Raw genomic sequence first — 21,745 nt, forward strand, 5'->3', positions numbered from 1 at the left:
ACCTCGGTTTCCCCTACCGCTGCAATAAAAACCAACGATAATTAATTCTATTTCTATTTTCAGCAATTCCTGGAGTCGCTGGATCCGTTCCCGGGTATGGACGACAATGAGATCACAAACTACCTGTACGCCAGGAGCCTGGAAATAGAGCCGCGCCCGCCCGTCAAGCAGATGCCCAAGTTTGTGAGTGCCATGTTCATTAATATTCCCACCAGTTGTTCCCGGAGTCGCTGAATCCATTCCCGGGCCGCCCGTCAAGCAGATGCCCAAGTTTGTGAGTGGTTAACGATTGGCTATTTAACAGTTTACAGAGAAATGTTATTTTATAATAATTTTTTTTTTATATCTTTAGACAATCTCACACAGCGCCATCTAGCCCCAAAGTAAGCAATTAATATGCTTGTGTTATGGGTGCTAGCTAATATAATTTATTTATTTACAATCTTTATTGCACACATAAAAAACAGTGGTACAACAGGCGAGCTTAATGCCACGTGGCATTCTCTTCCAGCTAACCAGAAAATTAGACAAAACAGAGAATTTAAGTAGGCGGTGCAAAATAGTACAAATACAAAAAAAAAAGTCTAATATAATACATAAAATATTATAATATATATTAATACAAAATATATACATAAATACATTCATATACAGGGTGTCCCGTAATGTAACGTCAAGCCGGAACTGGGTGTTGAGGCAAGTTGTGCTGGTTACCAGAAAAATATAAAAAAAAATCTATGTGGCATATTTTAAAAATAATAGGCATTTAAAAAAAATCAAAAAATTCTACTCCAGGGGACGGTCCTTTTGCTCGGGTTGCCACAAATCTTCACTTTTTCCAAATTTTTTTTTTGTTATGTAACCCTGAATAATGCTTCTCTAAATTGTTATCAAAATTACAAAACCAGCTGCTCCAGCTTGGATAAAAAAAATACATTATTCCCAAAAAAAATTTCAAAATAAAATTTTTGTCTAGTTTAAACTGACTGTACTGAAAAAAAAAATTACTACGTAAGTGTGGCATGTGACGTCATAATTTGGCGCATTTAGTAAGGATTCCAAAATGGTATAACACTTGGTAAATTCTTGCTGTAATTGTCGACAATTTTTGGTTTTTTGGAAATAATCCCGTTTTTAACTTTATCTACCTTGGTTAAAAATTATTATTCTAATATGCCCAAAATTCAAGTTTCTGTGACTGACTACCGTACAGTCAGTCACAGAAACTTTTGTCACCATGACAGTAATTAGTAGTTGACATACTGTGACAAAAGTCACCCGTGCGCGCGCGCCTTTACTACCTGCTCTGCCTGCACTTGTACTTGGTAACAGGGATAATAAGGATATGAAGTTTCGGTTATGGATACGGTTACGGATATTAGAATAATATTATACCGGTTTCGGTTACGGTCACGGATATGAAATCATTTCAGATTATCCGAAAGTTTCGGATAATTTCGGTTACGGAATTATTAGAATTTCAAAAATGTAGGTATAATTCAAATAGCAAGATGCTGCGTGACCCACATAGCTACTTTATGTACCAACTAAGACGACACCTATGTATGATAAAGGTTAAACAGGCTGGCATATTAGATGGTGCCAGGGAATGCCAGACAAGTTGGTAACAAATATTAAGATTTAAGGTACAATTCCAAGACGGGCCGCAGACCGCAAACTGCAAAACTCTATGAAATCGGCAGCGCGGCATTGCTGCTGCGGCGTGTATACTGCAGATTTCATAGAGTTTTGCAGTTTGGAATAATTGTACCCTTAGACTCCGCCTTTATCCGAAACTATCCGTAACTTTTGAATCAGTTTCGGTTACGGTTATGGATATTTTTTTATTTCGGATATCCGATAGTTTCGGTTACGGTTACGGATATCCATAACATCCCTGCTTGGTAAGATGGCCCTCTCCGTCCCGCTCATACCTTTTAAAATGGCTTCTCCACCTCATTTAAGCCAGAAACTTGAATTTTGGGCACATTAGAATAATAATTTTTAACCAAGGTAGATAAAGTTAAAAACGGGATTATTTCCAAAAAACCAAAAATTGTCGACAATTACAGCAAGAATTTACCAAGTGTTATACCATTTTGGAATCCTTACTAAATGCGCCAAATTATGACGTCACATGCCACACTTGCGTAGTAATTTTTTTTTTCAGTACAGTCAGTTTAAACTAGACAAAATTTTTATTTTGAAATTTTTTTTGGGAATAATGTATTTTTTTTTATCCAAGCTGGAGCAGCTGGTTTTGTAATTTTTATAACAATTTAGAGAAGCATTATTCAGGGTTACATAACAAAAAAAAAATTTGGAAAAAGTGAAGATTTGTGGCAACACGAGTAAAAAGACCGTCACCTGGAGTAGAAATTTTTGAATTTTTTTAAATGCCCATTATTTTGAAAATATGCCACATAGATTTTTTTTTACATTTTTCTGATAACCAGCATAACTTGCCTCAACACCCAGTTCCGGCTTGACGTTACATTACGGGACACCCTGTATATTAATACAAAATATACAGGGTGTTAGGTAAATGGGTATATGAGCCGAGACTAGCCCATGTTAACATACTCATATAAATACTATAGTGGTGTCAGAAAGTGGATATCGTAATATTTAATCTTCTAAATATATAAAAGGAGAAACTGACTGACTGACTGACAGATCAACGCACAGCCTAAACGGCTAAACGTAGGCACTTGAAATTTGGAAGGGACGTAGCTTAGGTACCGTAGAGGTGCACTAAGAAAGGAATTCCCAAAATTCCCACGGGAACGGGAATTAGCGCGAAAAACGGGATTCACGCGTACGAAGTCGCGGGCGGCCGCTAGTAAATAATATTTTCCCATACAAAACTAAATAAATAATTATTATTTTAATTTTTGGACAGCCCTACGATCGCGCAACTCCCTCCTAGGTCAAACGTGGTCAAACGGTATTTCATTCACAAATTTTGACGCGAGTCGGCACCGCCCACTTTTATTATTACTTTTGAACCAATTCTTCACTTACCTCTTTTTATTGACTCTGCAAGCAATCCAAGATATTCAGGGGGTAACACTTCACTCTAATTCACAAAACGAATCGCAACACATTATCACATCCATCCACTCACTTATTTACCTTCCCACGCTTTCAAGTGACCGGGTAGGTACTTGTAGTGAAATCCTATTTTCAAGAACGGGATCTCCGGGTCTCCCTTCGGTGTTATGGTGGTGTCGATTCACCCACCCGCGAAAACATTATGCCACAAGGTATCGTGGAACGGAAGGTCTCCCGGACATAAATCGTTCATCACACTAAAGAAAACACAAAGTCCTATTGCACCAACACCACTCAACACCATAATGTCATTGTATTACTTAGCTATTTGAATATCTAATTATCCAGAACGTCGAACAACAAAACATCGCAACAAACTGATCAAATATTAATGTAAACAAATAAACATGGCCGCATGGCGCATGCGCGGTGCAACTAGTGCGAGGTCATTATTTTTTCCATAAATTCGGTAATCGATATTGATATTACAAAAAATCGATTAAAATATCAAGTTGTTTGAAACCCATCTCTGACTAATCAATAGGAATGTCTTAAAATCAATTATCGAATAATTGATAGATCCTACCTTCCTGAAATCGCTTATACTATCGATGGGTCTAAATCAGATATTGAAAAAAAAAACTAACAACACAGTTTTATTTGGTAAATTAAGAAAACCGTAATCTGCCATGCTTTTGGAAATGTTTTAGCTAAATTTAATTCGAGACGACTCGACCTTCATTAGTCAATCATGAAATGAAAACTTAACCCCAACCACATGTCGTCTCCATTAATGATTGGAAATTAATTAATGGCACATGAATTTATTATTTGTAGAAAAAATAAATCCTTCATCGAATTATTATTGAACAGGAGAAAAATCTTAATCGATTTTTTGCCTTCAATGTCACTTCCCTACTCCTGCGCCGCGATGATCTTCCGACTCTTTCTTGCAAGTGAAAGCCGCCGTGCGATACGTCTTGCGTCTCACTCTCGCTACACGTGCCGTCCCATTGTTCGAGAACAAAGGACCTTTCGTTGTCCTTCAAAGATTAAACAGTGCGTTGGACACGTTTCTTTAATGCCTAAGGTTTTTTTTCAATGGTGTCTTATTTTAAGTTAAGGTATTTTTAGTTTTTTAGTTATCAACATCGTACACAATATCGTGATTTACGATGATAAAATTTAGATGATTACCTACAATGTCTCATTTTCCTTAATCAATTATCAAGTTTAATGATTATTCAATTAATTTTAATAAGTAAGTTACAGGCAATGAAGTAAAATTAATTCTTGACTAGGTACTTTGTTTACTTTTACTTATCCAAATCGAATCAAATAAGGTAAGGGAGTATTTGACTTATGCTAAATCTTTTTAGATGGACTGATTTTCCTGGGGAACTGCTTAAGGTTTTTGCCTCTCAGAGAAAAATTTTTAGGCAGAAAATAATAATGAATTCTGTTATTTGTTTTATCTACGCAAGTTTGTCGTACTATTAATTTTCAGGGGTATCACGACGCAATCTGGCGACAAAAACTGAATCAGCTGATTACTCAATAATGGTACCTTTCCCAGACTTTCTGACACCACTATAGTATTTATATGAGTATGTTAACATGGGCTGGTCTCGGCTCATATACCCATTTACCTAACACCCTGTATATGTTACGGCTAAAGATAGTTGTGAACATAAACTTAAGATTAGCCGGCTAAACTTAAGTTTATCTTCGAGAAGCAGCTAAAGTTCGATAACATGTTAGTTTGCGTCGTGATATTCCATCTTTAGCCGGCTAATGTGCACATTAGCCAAAACGAAATGGCTAAAAATGTATTCGATGGGCGCGCCAGGCCGGCGGAGGGCTTGAGGGGACGGGCGGGGGGAGACAACGCGCGCGCAGTTTTATTTTGTAATTTTAAATACCTACCTACAGAAGATTCTGTAATGAACAAATGGTTCCTTATTACTTTATTGTAATGATTAGGTAGATATTGTTTTAGTACCTAATTAATATTTTGTTATTGTAATAATTGTAATTTTGAATACCTACATAGGTACATAAAAGTATGTGTAATGAAAGTGATTATTTTTTAATGAAGGTTTCGTGTCAAAATAGTAAACATTATTTTAGTGTTTCCTTTTCCATTTCCTTCTACATTTTTAGCCAAGGTCCTGCGGTTACACTTAAGTTTAGCCGGCTAAAGATAGAAGAAACTAACATTAACACCTCGCCGAAGATAAACTTAAGTTTAGCCGGCTAATCTTAAGTTTATGTTCACAACTATCTTTAGCCGTAACATATACATAAATACATGCATATACCTACATAATATAAGGTGGATAACGAGAAGGTTCAAGAGAGATCAAGACGACGAGATACGTTCAAGGAAATGCTTGCGCACAGAGTATTTGAACAACAACAGTGAATTTACAACAGTTTTATTTGTCTGGTAATTGTATAAAAAAAGCTAACAACTTTAAATTCGCGGCAAGGCTCGAAACCGGTTTAATAAATACCGTTATTAGGTTCTTTAACGGTTTTTCCATAAAAAGGGAGCGCGAGACACACGCACACAATGAAGCAGCAACATCGCCTGTGCCCCGATATTAATTGTGATAAACTATTGTGATAAATCCGTCTGCTCGTTTGCCTCCTGTCACATAAAAAAAAAATAAACAACGAAAACGTAACCGAAAACTTGGTTCTGAAAAATAACGTTATTGATACCGGTTTCGAGCAACGCAAACGAAATTATTTCGTTCTCATGTACAGTCGCAGAATGAAAAGGTTCGTCACATTAGTGTCGGTTTTCGCTTGCACTAGGTACCAAACCTGCCAACATAACGTGCAAGAAACAGTGCTGCTAACATTTAAATAAATATGACGTTTGCTAACAAATAAGGTTTTGCTTGTTTATTTTTCTATCCCATCAGTGCAATGCAATGATGACATTGACCAATTGACAATAGTTTTTTTTATTTAATAGAAATAATAATGGCAGGTTGAACCAACAAGAAGGTTTTAGTTTATCAATCATAATAATCTTCTTGCTAAACTGCGATCTCCAACCCGCCTGCCAAGCGTGGGGATTATGGCAAAACCCTCCACTATAGTGGAGGAGGCTCATAGTCCTGTAGTGGACTGTAAAGAGCTGTTGATGATGAATAATCTTCTTGATAAGATAAATCGTCAAACAACTTTGATCTGAATAATTTTGAACTTTACTGACGAACAGTTAAAGATTATTTTCTCTAACTCGAGATTATTCTGTAACATAGTTTCAAAAGGTAATATGTGCTCGCGATTCGTTGAAGGAATCAATTTGAAAACTGACGAACCTTTTCATTCTGTGACTGTACTTAGAGCTATAACGATTTGAAAAATTAACCGGTATCCGAGCCTTGACTAGATCTATAAATGGCATGATTGTAGTGTTTGTATCTACGTACTAGATAGATACAATACGCTGTCTCACGTACACAAGTGATGGGCAGTCACGTGACGTCGTTACGAGTAGGACGAGTCAGTCGTACGGCAGACGCCGGCGAGTACGGACGTGCCGCAGTGAGACGCTTGGTGTGACGGTGCGCCAGTGTGCACATTTAGGTACACTACGGGACTATTCCCACCTCTCGTTCCCACGACTGCAACTCCCGTGTAGCCAGGATCTACAGCTTGACCGCCACAAAAACCCAACCAATGAAGGTCAAGTTTGTCCCGGGGGAAAGTTAAACTGTCATTGGACCCGCAACGAAATTAATCAGATGAACATAGGAGGAGTTCGAAATTAAGGTTCGACTTCCCTCCATTGCAAAGCGGATGACAGGTGACAAACAAAGGTTTAAAACCTATAAGAAATTTAGGTACACTACAATGATGATTGTTTGTTTCCAGCCTCGCAAGTACCCGGAGTTATCGTTGAAGCAAGTCAAGGTGTCGCGGCGAGCGCACGACACCGCCGCCGCTGCGCCCGCCGCCAACAACTCAGACACGCTCAGTGAGTAGCCACGACGCTACACTACACTACACGACATGACACAGTATGAACGCTACACTACACTACACGACATGACAGGCCTCCATATGACTTATGACACGCCACTGCGCGACACATTGCTACACGATATAACACTACTACATTACACGAATGACACGCCGCTACACGACATGATGCGACGCAGGATAACACTATACGATGCTACGACGAAGCAAGTAAAGGTGTCGCGCCGTGTGAAATTGAATTTCTATTTAATCTGTCAGACAGATAAAAAAAAATTGGACGCGTATTTTTATTTTTCATAATCGAATAATCACAGTATTATACAGGGTGTTAGGTAAATGGGTATATGAGCCGACACTAGCCCATGTTAACATGGTCATATAAATGGTATGGTGAAGTCAGAGAATTGATATCTTCATTTTAACTATTTTAATTTTCATACAAATCGGATTTTGTAAAAATTATTTTGTATGAAAATTAAAAAAAATAAAATCATGATATCAAATTTCTGACTTCACCATACCATTTATATGCCTATGTTAACATGGGCTAGTGTCGGCTCATATACCCATTTACCTAACACCCTGTATAGAGTTGAAATGTCGCATGACGTCACTTTTGAGTAAAAAATATACAAATCTACATAAGCGTGTCGCAACGCGCCATTTCAACTCGATGTAGCACTGTTATTATTTATGAAAGAAAATAAAAAATACGAGTCTATTATTTTCTAAGTATCTCTCTGACGGACAAATAATTGCAATTTTGCTATTACGCAACGGTGCTATTATTTTGATATGCCATGCCATAATACAATACTACACTACAATACAACAGGTCACGATACTACAAATGACACGACATGGACATTGGAAAATCGTACAGCATATAAAAATTCCTTTTCTATTGAAAAGTGGGTGATGTAGGACTTGAAAGGCTTAGATTAGATATTTATACACCATATTCGTCGTTCTTCGTCATTCACAAAATAAAACAACTTTTCTCCTATCCTATGTCCATCTCACTTATTCAATCACTTACAACTCAAAAGCCATTCAATTCTGTGCGCTAATGCCTATGTATTAAAGTGGAGGTTCCCTTGCAGGCGTGTCCCAGCTGTCCCCGACGAGTATGAGCGGCTGGGACGGCGCGTCCGTGTCCTCGCTGGCCTTCTCAGACTCCAGGAGTAAGTATACTCATAGTAACAATATAGGGATTCAAGTCCACCTACAAGGTGGACCGACGACATCGTAAAGGCAGCAGGGAAGCGCTGGACGCAGGCCGCTACCAATCGATCAAACATGGAAAGCATTGGGGGAGGCCTATGTTCAGCAGTGGACGTCCTATGGCTGAAATAATGATGATGATGATGAATAATATAGGGTGTCTGTTGCCAGAATAGGCTAGATTCCTAAAAAATAAGAATGTGAAATCGAAATTCTATTTAATCCGTCAGATAGATAATTGTTGGTAAATGAGAACGCAATCGATTAGTTTCTTAAGTTTGGCTTTATTGTTTAGTTTAAACGTTTCATGTTGGCAGCACTTTTTTCTCTCTCTCGCCATCTTTCTTCCTGTAAACGTGTGAAGTCTCGAATATAATACGTTTGTTAATATTTCCGTGTTTCAATGGTTTTCCTCGAAATATCAACAATAATAAAAAAAATTTAGACACATATTTTTTTTTTGTTTAATTGAAATGTCGCGTGACGTCACTTTTGAGTAAAAAATCTACTCAAGCGTGACGTAACGCGCCATTTCAACTCGATGTAGCACCTTCGTTTCAGCCAAATGACGTCCACTGCTGGACAAAGGCCTCCCCCAAGGTTTTCCACAATGAACGGTCCGATGTAGCACCGTTATTATTTAATTATGAAAGAAATATGAGTCTAATATTTTCTAATTATCTATCTGACGGACAAATAATTGAAATTTTGCCATCTAGCCTATTGGACACGTACATTTGTATTTGTCAATCAAACAAGTAATTACGAGGTTATGATGGTGCGTTGAAGTTCCACGTGACGTCAAAGTGCTACGCTTTTGAAAAATACGTGTCGAGTATTTTTTTATAAGTTAAGTTACTGATTCTAAGTCACTCCTTAAGATACTGATTTCAAAGTCACCCTGTAACGATGTCATAATTTGCAGGTATACACCGGTCGGAGGGCAGTGGCTTGATCAGCCCGCGGCTGTCAGGCTCGCTGGCTCACCTGTCCTTCTTGGACAAGCTGGACAAAGCTAGCAGCGTGTCCACCACCAAGTCAGTATTGTTCCCGGATCATTTATAGCCTATCCCTACCCTATATTAATATTATCTTCTCAGGAAGCTGTTTGAACGCCAGGGTCCTGATAAATAGAACGCTAGCCTCGACTTAAATACTGTTTCTTGCTCTCTCCTGGAAGCTTTTTGGTCGCTTGCTGGCTCACATGTCGTACCTGGACAAGCTGGACAAAGCCAGCAGCGTGTCCACCACCAAGTTAGTATTGTTCCTGGATTTTTTAGCCTTTGCCTTATAATAATAATAATAACACGTAACTCACTTGGCATGAGCCCGTGAGTTAACGTTATACCGAAGAACTTATGGACTTCGAGTAAAAAAAAAGCCTAAGAAATAATAATAATAATAAATCATTTATTTGCCAGAATACGGTTACAAATGGTTATAAAAAGAGAAGTTTCCAACATATTCTATCGTACATACGATGTGCAAATATTACAAAAAATATGGTTATGTTTTTAATATTAAAAAGTAGTATCATTATTAATTGAATGTCATGCAAATGTCATAAAATGATTATGAATTATTGAAATAGCACAAACATATTATTGTCAGTGTCTCCTCAAGCAGCAGCGTCTTAGCTGATTGGTTCAACTTTTGTTCCTCGACAAACTAGCCTCACCAGCAAGTCATTACCATACCTATCGTATCTTTATACAAACATGTATTTGGGGAAAAATCGTTGACAAGATGATGAATTTCTAATAAATGTATTTTTATTATTATTGCAGGCTGTCTTCAAGGGACGAACCACCATCACCGAGGGACAGGCATTCTCCGAGACACGACAGGTTAGTGAAAAATTGCCGTGAAATATCTTGTGATTAAACATAATATAAGAACTTTTTCCACTAAGACATTTCGTTTTATATCGTTCGATTGTATAATGATGTGTTTTAATCACACGAACATCCCATTTTTAGGGACTTTTAGGAATTGCTAATTGTCATTAAACTGGACCTGTAAAAAAAGCAGAATCCAGTTTCATTACAAATATTGTTTAATAGAAGTCTACTAGCAGCTTCCTGCATTAATTTTTGCAAACACCCGTACGTCATGAAAACGAGATTCTGCCATTTGAGTGAATACACAAGTTTTCCAGGATCCAGTAATCCAACAAAACTGGATTGTCGTGGAAACGAACCCTTTAGGCTGTTAATCAGTATGAAATCTGCATACAAATTAGAATCGGGGAGTCTACCATGGCTACATAACTTTTCTACATAACAATTCTCGTTTTTATGACTATAATTTTTCGATAGCGGAACGAAAGATTAAACGTTTTTACCTAAATAACATAGCCACCCTGTATTAGATATAGGGTGTCTTACAGACACATTAGTGCTTATCAATCAAGTGCCGAGTGCGCCTGAAGCCTGAAGGGACGCCCCGACACTTATTACGCACCCTGTATAATGTTTGGATACTATCTATCCCTGTAATTATACAGGGTGGAATTTTGTAATGCCACCTGGAGGGAAAGTACCCTTAATACTGTAGATAGAAAATTTTACTCAAAGAAAACATTCCTTTATTTTTGAAAAGAAAGAGAACTACATTCAAAGATTTTCGATTTTTTTCGAAAATTTACCACCATACATACAATTTTCTGTAAATAATTACAATAATTTAAGATTTAATGGTTTTCCTTTCATTTGATTTAGCAAGTTTGTTTGAGAGATTTCATCCCTATACTTAACCTTAACGATCAATGTAATAAAAATACAGGGTGTAATTTTTAAAAGATTTTAGTTGGTTCGATTCCCGGGTGTGGTAAGCAATTTTTTCGAAATCTTTGAATGCAGTTCTATTTCTTTTCAAAAATAAAGGAATGTTTTCTTTGAGAAAAATTTTCTATCTACAATATTAAGAGTACATTCCCTTCAGGTGGCATAACAAAATTCCATCCTGTATAGCAATTTAATATAAAAGATTACGAATATATTGGCATATTTAAGACTGCTTAACTTAGTACTCGAACGTATTTATTACAATGTAAAGCCTGGTCCGTGAGCACGTAGAATCCCGTCCAATGACCCCAAGCTATCCATCCTTATCGCTCGCGCGTAATTATATTGCTGTCGCGACTGTGCGACGGGCGCCCGCAGTGAGTGTGCGAGCGCGACAGCAACATAATTACGCGCGAGCGACAAGGATGGGCAGCTTGGGGTCTTTAGACGGGATTCTACGTGCTCACGGACCAGGCTTTAGAGCTTATCATAATTTAACAATACAAGTTTTAACAATACCCGTGTATGCAGGGCGTCGCTGTGCGGCGAGCGCAAGCCGGCGCTGTCTCCGCGCGGCGCCATCGTCGACGCCGACTGTTTCTACAGCCGCAGCAGCCGCCCAACCGACACGGTAACCTTGTTTATAAATAACTAGCTGACCCGGCGAACTTTGTTCCGCCTTAATGGCAATAAATAAGCAGACTTTTTATTTCGAACGGGATAAAAAGTATCCTATCTCCTTCTCCTGGCTCTAAACTACCTCCCTGACAATTTTCAGCTAAATCGGTTCAGCCGTTCTTGAGTTATAAGTGGAGTAACTAACACGACTTTCTTTTATATATATAGATAATAAATAAATTAATAAATAAAAATCATTTATTGTTTCCCACAGCCAAAATTTAAATGTTACAATTAAAATTAAAACTAGAGTAAATTAAATACAGGAAACAAATTTCAAATTCAAATTTATTTATTGTGAAACATAGGTGTTTACAGATAAAAATAATACATTGTGATAGTCTCACTATGTTTCGCCTGGTTGGCATACAATAATATTAGTGATTAATAAATCAATTAATAAATTAATAATTCACATGCATTAATGACACAAAACACTTGATTGCTTATTAAGTAGTCAAAACTATAAGTCACTAGTCGTCGTAATATTACAATGTCAAAGTAGTCAAAACTATAAGTCACTAGTCGTCGTAATATTACAATGTCAAAGTAGTCAAAACTATAAGTCACTAGTCGTCGTAATATTAAAAGGCCATGAGGTTCAACTCAAGCTGCCTCGAGAGCAAGTCCCGGGCTGCGCTGTTCTTCAACCTTGCCCAGCTCTCTGAAGGTGACAGTTGGAGCAATTCTAAATGGTGCTAGCTGACATAAAAACTATGCATCACTGTTACCGTGTTTGCCTGTTTATTTATTTACTAGCTTTTGCCTACGTCAAATTTAATATGTCACAGATCGTCATAAATTATATCATATTATGTTATTCTGGGTTATAAATAATAACACTGTAGAGGTTTATCAAAATCCGTTCAGTAAATTTTGCGTGAAAGAGTAACAAACAGACATAGTTACTTTCTCAATCAAATTATTAGTAGGGATTAACTACCTTTAGCCCGGGACTGCACCCGCTTAAATACAATCTGTCACAGAACGACTATCCGGGATAAAAAATATTCTAAGAAGAAAACTCATTGACAAATTATAATATAACCTCAACCTTTTTCCTGAATTATTATTTATTGGTGAAAACAGCAGAACCAAAAAACTAAATAAATATGCATCTACACTCAAAAATCTACCTCATATTTATTTAAATATTAGTTAATAACATAAACAACTGTGTGATAATTAACTTATGTTCAATACAGGAGCGGGTCCCACCTCTGCTTCCCCGGTCGAGTGGCAGCAGCGCGACCAGAGACAACGGGGACAAACCACCGTTATTACCGCCGCGACCTAGTTCACCACACCACCCAGGTATGTTATTGTAGCTTGACTGTGACGTGATTGCAACGTAATAGTGACTCCATTGTTGCGTGACGTAACACCGTTACTGTCGCTGTGGCCTGGCTCACCTCACCACCCGGGTAAGTGACGTGATTGTAACGTGACGATGACCAGAGACAACGGGGACAAACCACCGTTATTACCGCCGCGACCTAGTTCACCACACCACCCAGGTATGTTATTGTAGCTTGACTGTGACGTGATTGCAACGTAATAGTGACTCCATTGTTGCGTGACGTAACACCGTTACTGTCGCTGTGGCCTGGCTCACCTCACCACCCGGGTAAGTGACGTGATTGTAACGTGACGATGACCAGAGACAACGGAAACAAATCGCCTTTATTACCACCACGGCCCGGCTCACCGCACCATCCGGGTAAGTGAAGAAAGAAAAAAAACTAATATGTGGCGCAACTGTCACGCGACGGTAAGACGACTGCAGCGTGACTGTGATGGGATGGTAACGCAACTGCAGCGTGACTGTGACGCGATGGTGACGTGACTGCAGCGTGACTGTGATGGGATATCAGAGCAATAGTGGCGTGATTGTTGCGTGACTGTAACGTGACGATGATGCGGCAGAAACGCGACCAGAGACAACGGAGACAAGCCACCGTTATTACCGCCACGGCCCGGCTCACCTCACCATCCGGGTAAGTGAAGAAAGCGAGAAAAAAACTAATACGGGGCGCAACTGTGACGCGATCGTGACTCAATTGTAGCGTGACTGCGACGCGTTTGCAGCGTGACTATAACGCAACTGCAGCGCAATAGTGACGCGATTGTTGCGAGACGATGATGCGACTGCGACAACGGAGACAAACCACCGTTATTACCGCCACGGCCCGGCTCACCGCACCATCCGGGTAAGTGAAGAAAGCGAGAAAAAAACTAATACGTGGCGCAACTGTGACGCGATAGTGACGCATTTGCAGCGTGACTATGACGCAACTGCAGCGCAATAGTGACGCGATTGTTGCGAGACGATGATGCGACTGCGACAACGGAGACAAACCACCGTTATTACCGCCACGGCCCGGCTCACCGCACCATCCGGGTAAGTGAAGAAAGCGAGAAAAAAACTAATACGTGGCGCAACTGTGACGCGATAGTGACGCATTTGCAACGTGACTATGACGCAACTGCAGCGCAATAGTGACGCGATTGTTGCGCGACTTTAACGTGACGATGACGTGACTGCAGCGCGAGCAAAGACAACGGAGACAAACCACCTTTATTACCGCCACGGCCCGGCTCACCGCACCATCCGGGTAAGTGAAAAAAGCGAGAAAAAAACTAACACAACCCTGACGCAATAGTGACGTGTTTGCTACGCAATAGTGACGCGTTTGTAGCGTAATAGTGACCCGATTGTTGCGTGACGATGACGCGACTGCAGTGCGAGCAAAGACAACGGAGAGTTACGTTATTACCACCGCGACCTGGCTCACTTCACCATCCGGTTAAGTGACGTGATTGTAGGGTGACTGACGTGTTTGTCGTTGCAAACGCTGTTCATCTGAGTCACATATACGACAAAACGATGAAGCGATTGCAACACAACTATGTTGTGATAGCGACGCGACTGAAGCTCGATTAAAGCCAGCGTGACAGTGGTAAGCGGCGTGATGACAACGCGATTGCAGCGCGACTGTGACATGTTTTAAACTAGAAGTAAATGGGAGATTAATTGTTAACATTTTTACAATTTTGTTTCAGCCAATGCGACGTGGTCACCACCAGGCGACCCGCTACCGAGTCCGAAACTACAAGAGCTGGCCAGGTAACAATATACTTAGTTCAAATCTTAGAATAGTTATCAAACAAGTAACTCGCCATAACTCGAAAAATCCGCCAGATGGCAATACGTAGACGCGAGGTCCAAATGCTGCATGATTGGTTATGTTTGACGTGACATTGACAGATATGTCAAAATCCACCAATCACGCAGCAGTCAGACCCCACATCGACGTCCCGCCATCTAGCGGATCTTTCATTCGCGAAAACCCTCATTGAGACCAAAAGTAAACCAAAATATGTCATCCAATGACAACTCATTTCATGTTTGCAAGTAGGGTTTAAAAAGCACTTTTACACGTCCCAGTATTAACCCTACCACTGCTTCGGGACAACAAATGGGCCAGTGCTGAGAAGAAGCAGCGCAAGAAACTCAGTTACTGTTTTTAGAAATAATGTCACCTAGCATTAGGTTTTCTTCACTAATATTTGATTTGTCAACTGTCAAAAAGTATGTATGGGAAAAAGTAAGCCAGTGGTCTAGTTTGAAGTGCCTCACTTTTCTTGCGCTTACTCGGTTCTTATGAATTACTAGCGACCGCCCGCGACTTCGTACGTGTGGATCCTGTTTTAACCCCTTAGGGGTGGAGTTTCGTAAAATCCTTCTTAGCGGATGCCTACGTCATAACATCTACCTGCATGCCAAATTTCAGCCCGATTCGTCCAGCGGTTTGGGCTGTGCGTTGATAAATCACTATGTCAGTCAGTCACCTTTGAGTTTTAAATTATGAAAGTTAATTTTGATTTCTGTGTGGCATCCCTAGTCCCAAATAAAGCTAAATATCAAAGGTGTCAGATAACAATGTTGTTATGTAACAGAATATAGTTTATCTGCGAGTGTGTGGTCTTTCCTTATCACCACACTAACATGGTGATACCCAAAGTAATTTAAAAACCGTAAAGGTAAATAAAAATTCATAAAAAATATTTATTTTCTGTGAGTAGCCTGTTAAAGAACACTTTTACACGTCCCAATATATTTTTGTATTAACCCTGCCACTGGTTCGGGATAATGATATGAAACAGTGCTGAAAAGATTGGTCAAATTTACCTAACACGGTACATGATTTTCTAAAGTCCGGTCGCCGAGCACTTAGAATTTCGTCCAATGACCCCAAGCTACCCATCCTTATCGCTCGCGCGTAATTATATTGCTGTCGCGACTGTGCAACGTGCGCCCGCAGTGAGTGTGCGAGCGCGACAGCAACATTATTACGCGCGAGCGATAAGGATTGATAGCTTGGGGTCATTGGACATAATTATACGTGCTCGGCGACAGGACTTTAACAAAAGATCTCAAAATTCATAATTTATTGGCTGTGACCCCTTGGATGCAAGAATATTTATTTTATGAATGAGATAGCTCACGTGGTCCCACGTAGCATCTCAAGGACCCCCATTGAACATATGGACCCCTGTTGCATCTCACAGACCCCCCATTCAATTTTTCCCTTTAAAAATCGCTCCGTGAGTCCGATACCGACAAGAAAATTGTGTAAAGCAATCGTAATCATTTGACAGTTCATAACGTACGATAAAGTTAAACAAAGCGTTTGACAGAATAATCGTACGTTATGAACTGTCAAATGATAACGATTGCTTTATGTGCCGGTATGCACAATACTAAATCTCTTCATATCTTATCTTGATCACGTTCACAGTGTCAGCACATTTATCACGTATAGTGCTGATGCTGTGACGTCATTCACCTTTGATCTATATCGTATAAATAGTCACGCAGTTCACATTAATAAACAGACTTAAAGCAGACACTAACAACCACTCTTGTATCATTCATACGGTCTCCCAACATGGCACACTTTACACAATTCCACCTCAGTTTGAGTACCACTGGCCCATCATATCGGGTGTAATATGACCGTGAACAGATGTCTCTCACAACAATGTCTTTTTGTGCTCGTAAATTGAAGCGACTGGTGGAGTATCGGGTTGAATCAACAATAAAATGTATTCACACACTACATTATAATTGTGGCGGAAGGTAACTCAGTTTTTATTAAAATTAATTATTTTATTTATTTGTTAACTAGCGGCCGCCCGCGACTTCGTACGCGTGGAACCCGTAATCCCGTTTTACCCCTAAGGGGTGGAGTTTCATAAAATCCGTTCTTAGTGAGCACCTACGTTCTAAAAGGAACCCCCATGTAAAATTTGAGACTCCTAGTACTTGTAGTTTCTGAGATTTCGTGATTTATTTATTTATTTAACAGTTCTTTGAATATTTTTATTCAATTTAGACCACTAGTGGCACTTATGTACGTCTAAATACAGTAGATAAAAAAGGTAGCCCTTATGGGGCATGTTACATGTCTCCTTATCTTTTGAGCCCTACCAGCGCTTCGCGACAAACACATGGCAAGTCCTGTGAAGAAACGCTGGAACCACTAGTTGCCTTTTGCACTTTACACGTCCCAATATAGCTTGACCCACCACTTAAGAATAAGAATAAGAACACTTAATTCGGACTAGCTTTCTGCCCGCGGCTTCGCCCGCGCGGAATTTAGTCTGTCACAAAAAAACACTATCGCGTGCGTTCCTGTTCAAAAACCGGGATAAAAACTATCCTATGTCCTTTCCCGGGACTCGAACTATCTCTATGCCAAATTTCATCAAAATCGGTTCAGTGGTTTGGGCGTGAAAGCGTGACAGACAGACGGACAGACAGAGTTACTTTCGCATTTATAATATTAGTATAGATAGAAAAAAAATGAAATAAAAATACAGTACATAACATTAAACTATAAACTATGCTGAAGTAGCGTCCGCTCAGCTATATTCGCGACATAGAAAGCGCCATTTCAGGACAACGTATCGGTTGTATCGTAATCTTCAAACTACTGTTTGAAGATTCTCAGCACCGCACAGTAGTGTAATTGTAACATTTGAATGCTTGTTCCCAGGATGCCTGCGATGTCTCCTAAAAGGTCTCCCGCGCCGCAGCCGCCCGTCAGTCCGCTCGTTCAGAACGACAGGTCAGTAAAGGAAAGAATATGCTTGCAATTAGGCGTTTGAAAAGCACTTTTACACGTCTGAGTATTACTTGAACCCTATCACTGCTTAGGGACAATAAATGGGTCAGTGCTGAGAATAAGTAGCGTTAAGAAAGTTGGATTTGTCAGAGAATCCGACACTATTCACGAATAATTCCTTAGATTGAGTTGCACCACCTTATTTTAAATGCGACTATAACCAGAACCGGTGTTTTTAGTACGGAGTTTGACAGACTTGAGAGTTAGTCCCAGAACAGACGGTGAAACTCAACTGCAATGAAACTGCAACTTTCTGATAATTCTGATGAATAAAACTGAAAGTTTCATACTGGTCGCGTCATGTGTGGTCTCTCAACGGACGCTATGGCAGAAACTTCGATGCAACTCAAAAGTAACTAGCAGTTGCAGTTACGTTGCAGTCGCGTTTCACCGTCTGTTCTGGGCCTTAAAGAAGAGATTTTATGGTCTAAAAGAATAGATCACCGACTGAAGTAAAGTCCCAGTAGTTGCTTTAAAAGAACTATTGGGACTAAACGGGAACCATTTCGACACACATTTATGTCTAAATACTTCTTACTTTATATTAAAATCAAACTCTTTTTACAGAGGCAGCGCGTTCAGTTTTCCGGCGAGAGGCGCTCCCACGCCGTCGCCGCCTGCGCCGCCGTTAACGCCACATCACCGTAAGTTATACATGTCATCATCATCAACAGCCCTTTACAGTCCACTGCTGGACTATGAGCCTCCTCTACTATAGTGGAGGGTTTTGCCATAATCCCCACGCTTGGCAGGCGGGTTGGAGATCGCAGTTTCAAAGATAGATGTTTTTCAGAGAGCGCTGCTGCCCGTTCTTTGTTTGATGTGTAGTCCCTAAGTCGCCTCTTACGACCCTCGGGACGAGTAGGGGTTGGTGCCAAATGTATCCTACTCTGCCGTAACCACACGGCTTATTATTCTATTTCTTTATGTAATAACTGTTATACAGGTCATCCTGTATAACAGTTATATAACTGTATAACAGCCGGGTACCTGGGTCATCCCAGGTACCCGGTGATCAAACAAAGAACTGATTCTACTGATCAAGTGCAACAACTTTTTTTTTTATTCACAACTTTTAATCAAGACCAATATTCAAATTCTCAAAAAAAAACCCTCTCTTTAGCCTCAAAAAGTTGTGATTGGATAAATTCAAAAAAGGTTCTTACATAATAGACATAGGCCTATAACATAAACCCTGCTAGGGTATTGCAACATGAGATTATTTTTATTATATACAATACTAGCGGCCGCCCGCGACTTCGTACGCGTGGATCCCGTTTTACCCCCTACATCTATCTTACGCGGTTTAGATTTTTTCATACAAATGTTTTTTCCCGCTAACTCCCGTTCCCGTGGGAATTTTGCAATATCCTGTTGTAACTAAGCTTTAGGTTTACTAAGGTATCTGCATGCGAAATTTCAAGCGTCTAACTTAAGCGGTTTAGATTTTTCATACAAAAGGATTTTCCCGTTAATTCCCGTTCCCGTGGAAATTTCGGGAATTCCTTTCTTAGTGCACCTACGTCTCTTCCAAATTTCAAATGCCTACGTTTAGCCATTTAGGCTGTGCGTTGATATGTCAGTCAGTCAATTTCTCCTTTTATATATTTAGATTTTTATATGCAGGACGTCCGGCGCCGTGCCGCGACCGCACCGCACCGTGTGGCTTCTCCCTTATAGTTTCGTCATATCTGTCTGTCCTTTACACATATTAACACCTGACCGTTCACAGCAGTATCGTGCGGCACGCCGCCGCCGCTGCCGCCGCGCCGCCGCCGGGACTCGGCGGCGCCGCCCACGCCGCTGCCGCCGCCGCCGCAACCCGCGGTAAGTGTTACCTACGTGAATACAACACTACGTCCATATCCATAACTTACGACGTCCATAACACACGACGTCCATGTCCATAAAATTCGTCTGAGGGGTCTATGAGATGCATTGGGGTTCGTGAGATGCAGTGAGAGATCTTGAGATGTAATATGGGACCGTGAAATGCATAGGGGGGTCTGTGAGATGCAGTGAGAGATCCTTAAGATACGATTGAGATGTCTAAGGGGTCTGTGTGATGCTATGGGAGTCCGTGAGATAGAATGGGGGGTCCTTAAATGGGATGATGGGGTCACTTTGAATTGAGGGTCTGCGAGATGCATTGGAGGTGCTTGAGATGCATTGGAGATGCTATAGAGTTCTTGAGATGCAATGAGAGGTCCATGAGATGCAATTATGTTGGACCGCTCATAGCAGCGCCGCCCACGCCGCCGCCGATGCAACCCGCGGTGAGTGTTACATACGATTGCGATGTCTGAGGGGTCTGTGAGATGCATTGGGAGTGTGTAAGATGCATTGGGGGGGTCCATGAGATGCAATGAGAGTCCTTGAGATGTAATATGGGACCGTAAGATGCGTTGGGGGTCTGTGAGATGCATTAGGGGGATCCATGAGATGCAGTGAGAGTCCTTAAGATGTAATATGGGACCGTGAGATGCATTGGGGGGTCTGTGAGATGCAATGAGAGGTCCTTCAGATGCAATTGGGGTCCGTGAAATGCCATGGGGGTCGTTGAGATGTATTAGGAGTGTGTAAGATGCATTGGGAGATCCATGAGATGCAATGAGAGTCCTTGAGATGTAATATGGAACCGTGAGATGCATTGGGGGGTCTGTGAGATGCATTAGGAGTGTGTAAGATGCATTGGGAGATCCATGAGATGCAATGGGAGTCCTTGAGATGTAATATGGGACCGTGAGATGCATTGGGGGGTCTGTGAGATGCATTAGGAGTGTGTAAGATGCACTAAGGGGGTCCATGAGATGCAGTTGAGAGTCCTTGAGATGTAATATGGGACCGTGAGATGCATTGGGGGGTCTGTGAGATGCATTAGGAGTGTGTAAGATGCATTGGGAGATCCATGAGATGCAATGGGAGTCCTTGAGATGTAATATGGAACCGTGAGATGCATTGGGGGGTCTGTGAGATGCAATGAGAGGTCCTTGAGATGCAATTGGGGTCCGTGAAATGCCATGGGGGTCGTTGAGATGCATTAGGAGTGTGTAAGATGCATTGGAGGGTCCATGAAATGCAATTTGAGTCCTTAAGATGTAATATGGGACCATGAGATGCGTTGGGGGGTCTGTGAGATACATTAGCGAGTGTGTAAGATGCATTGGGGTGTCTGTGAGATGCAATGAGAGTTCTTGAGATGTAATATGGTACCATGAGATGCATTGGGGGGTCTGTGAGATTCTACGAGAGGTCCATGAGATGCAAAGGGGGGGAGGGGATGGACCGCTCATAGCAGTGTCGTGCGGCACCGTGTCGCCGGGACTCGGCGCAACCCGCGGTAAGTGTAACCCATAGAGATATACAGTGATGCCAACTAATGCGCTGAGTTCGAAACTCAGTGTCGCATCACAAATTCTCACACACAAAGTAATCAAAATATGTGCTCATTAACCACTGCGGTATCAGTACTCAACGTTTGTATAATAAAAATAATAATCTTTAGTTTACATCATGACGTCTGCAGCAATCTGTTGTGTTTTTGGGCATATTGATGCGACACCGGCCCCGCCCACTTGGCACATCTCTCTTTAGTTTCTATGATCTGTGCACACGACTGAGATGTCCATAACATGCGTCTGAAGGGGTCTGTGAGATGCAATGGAAATCCTAGGAATTCAATGGGGTCCGTGAGATGCAATGAGAGAGCACAACGTTGCACCATTGCGGCCCTGACGATGCAACAGGAGTTCTTAAGAGTTGAGATCCAAAAGGGGTGCTTGAGATGTAATGAGGTCATTTAGATGCAAT

General features: G+C 40.7%; 1 protein-coding gene across 1 annotated transcript in view; it reads left to right on the plus strand.

The window, feature by feature from the left end:
- Positions 1 to 19,807, plus strand: part of Sos (Son of sevenless) — a 59,429-nt gene extending 39,622 nt beyond the window's left edge. The window contains exons 23-33 of the mRNA XM_028309365.1: positions 64 to 183; positions 6,949 to 7,051; positions 8,160 to 8,240; positions 9,206 to 9,317; positions 10,068 to 10,127; positions 11,598 to 11,697; positions 12,950 to 13,058; positions 14,808 to 14,871; positions 17,807 to 17,878; positions 18,503 to 18,579; positions 19,668 to 19,807. Of these exons, the coding sequence (XP_028165166.1) occupies positions 64 to 183; positions 6,949 to 7,051; positions 8,160 to 8,240; positions 9,206 to 9,317; positions 10,068 to 10,127; positions 11,598 to 11,697; positions 12,950 to 13,058; positions 14,808 to 14,871; positions 17,807 to 17,878; positions 18,503 to 18,579; positions 19,668 to 19,807 (1,038 nt within the window). The remainder of the gene's footprint in view (positions 1 to 63; positions 184 to 6,948; positions 7,052 to 8,159; positions 8,241 to 9,205; positions 9,318 to 10,067; positions 10,128 to 11,597; positions 11,698 to 12,949; positions 13,059 to 14,807; positions 14,872 to 17,806; positions 17,879 to 18,502; positions 18,580 to 19,667) is intronic.
- Positions 19,808 to 21,745: the final 1,938 nt, after the last annotated feature.

Source organism: Ostrinia furnacalis, unplaced genomic scaffold (assembly GCF_004193835.3).
Source record: "Ostrinia furnacalis isolate ACB-3 unplaced genomic scaffold, ASM419383v2 OfSCF2709, whole genome shotgun sequence".
NCBI lineage: Eukaryota > Metazoa > Arthropoda > Insecta > Lepidoptera > Crambidae > Ostrinia > Ostrinia furnacalis.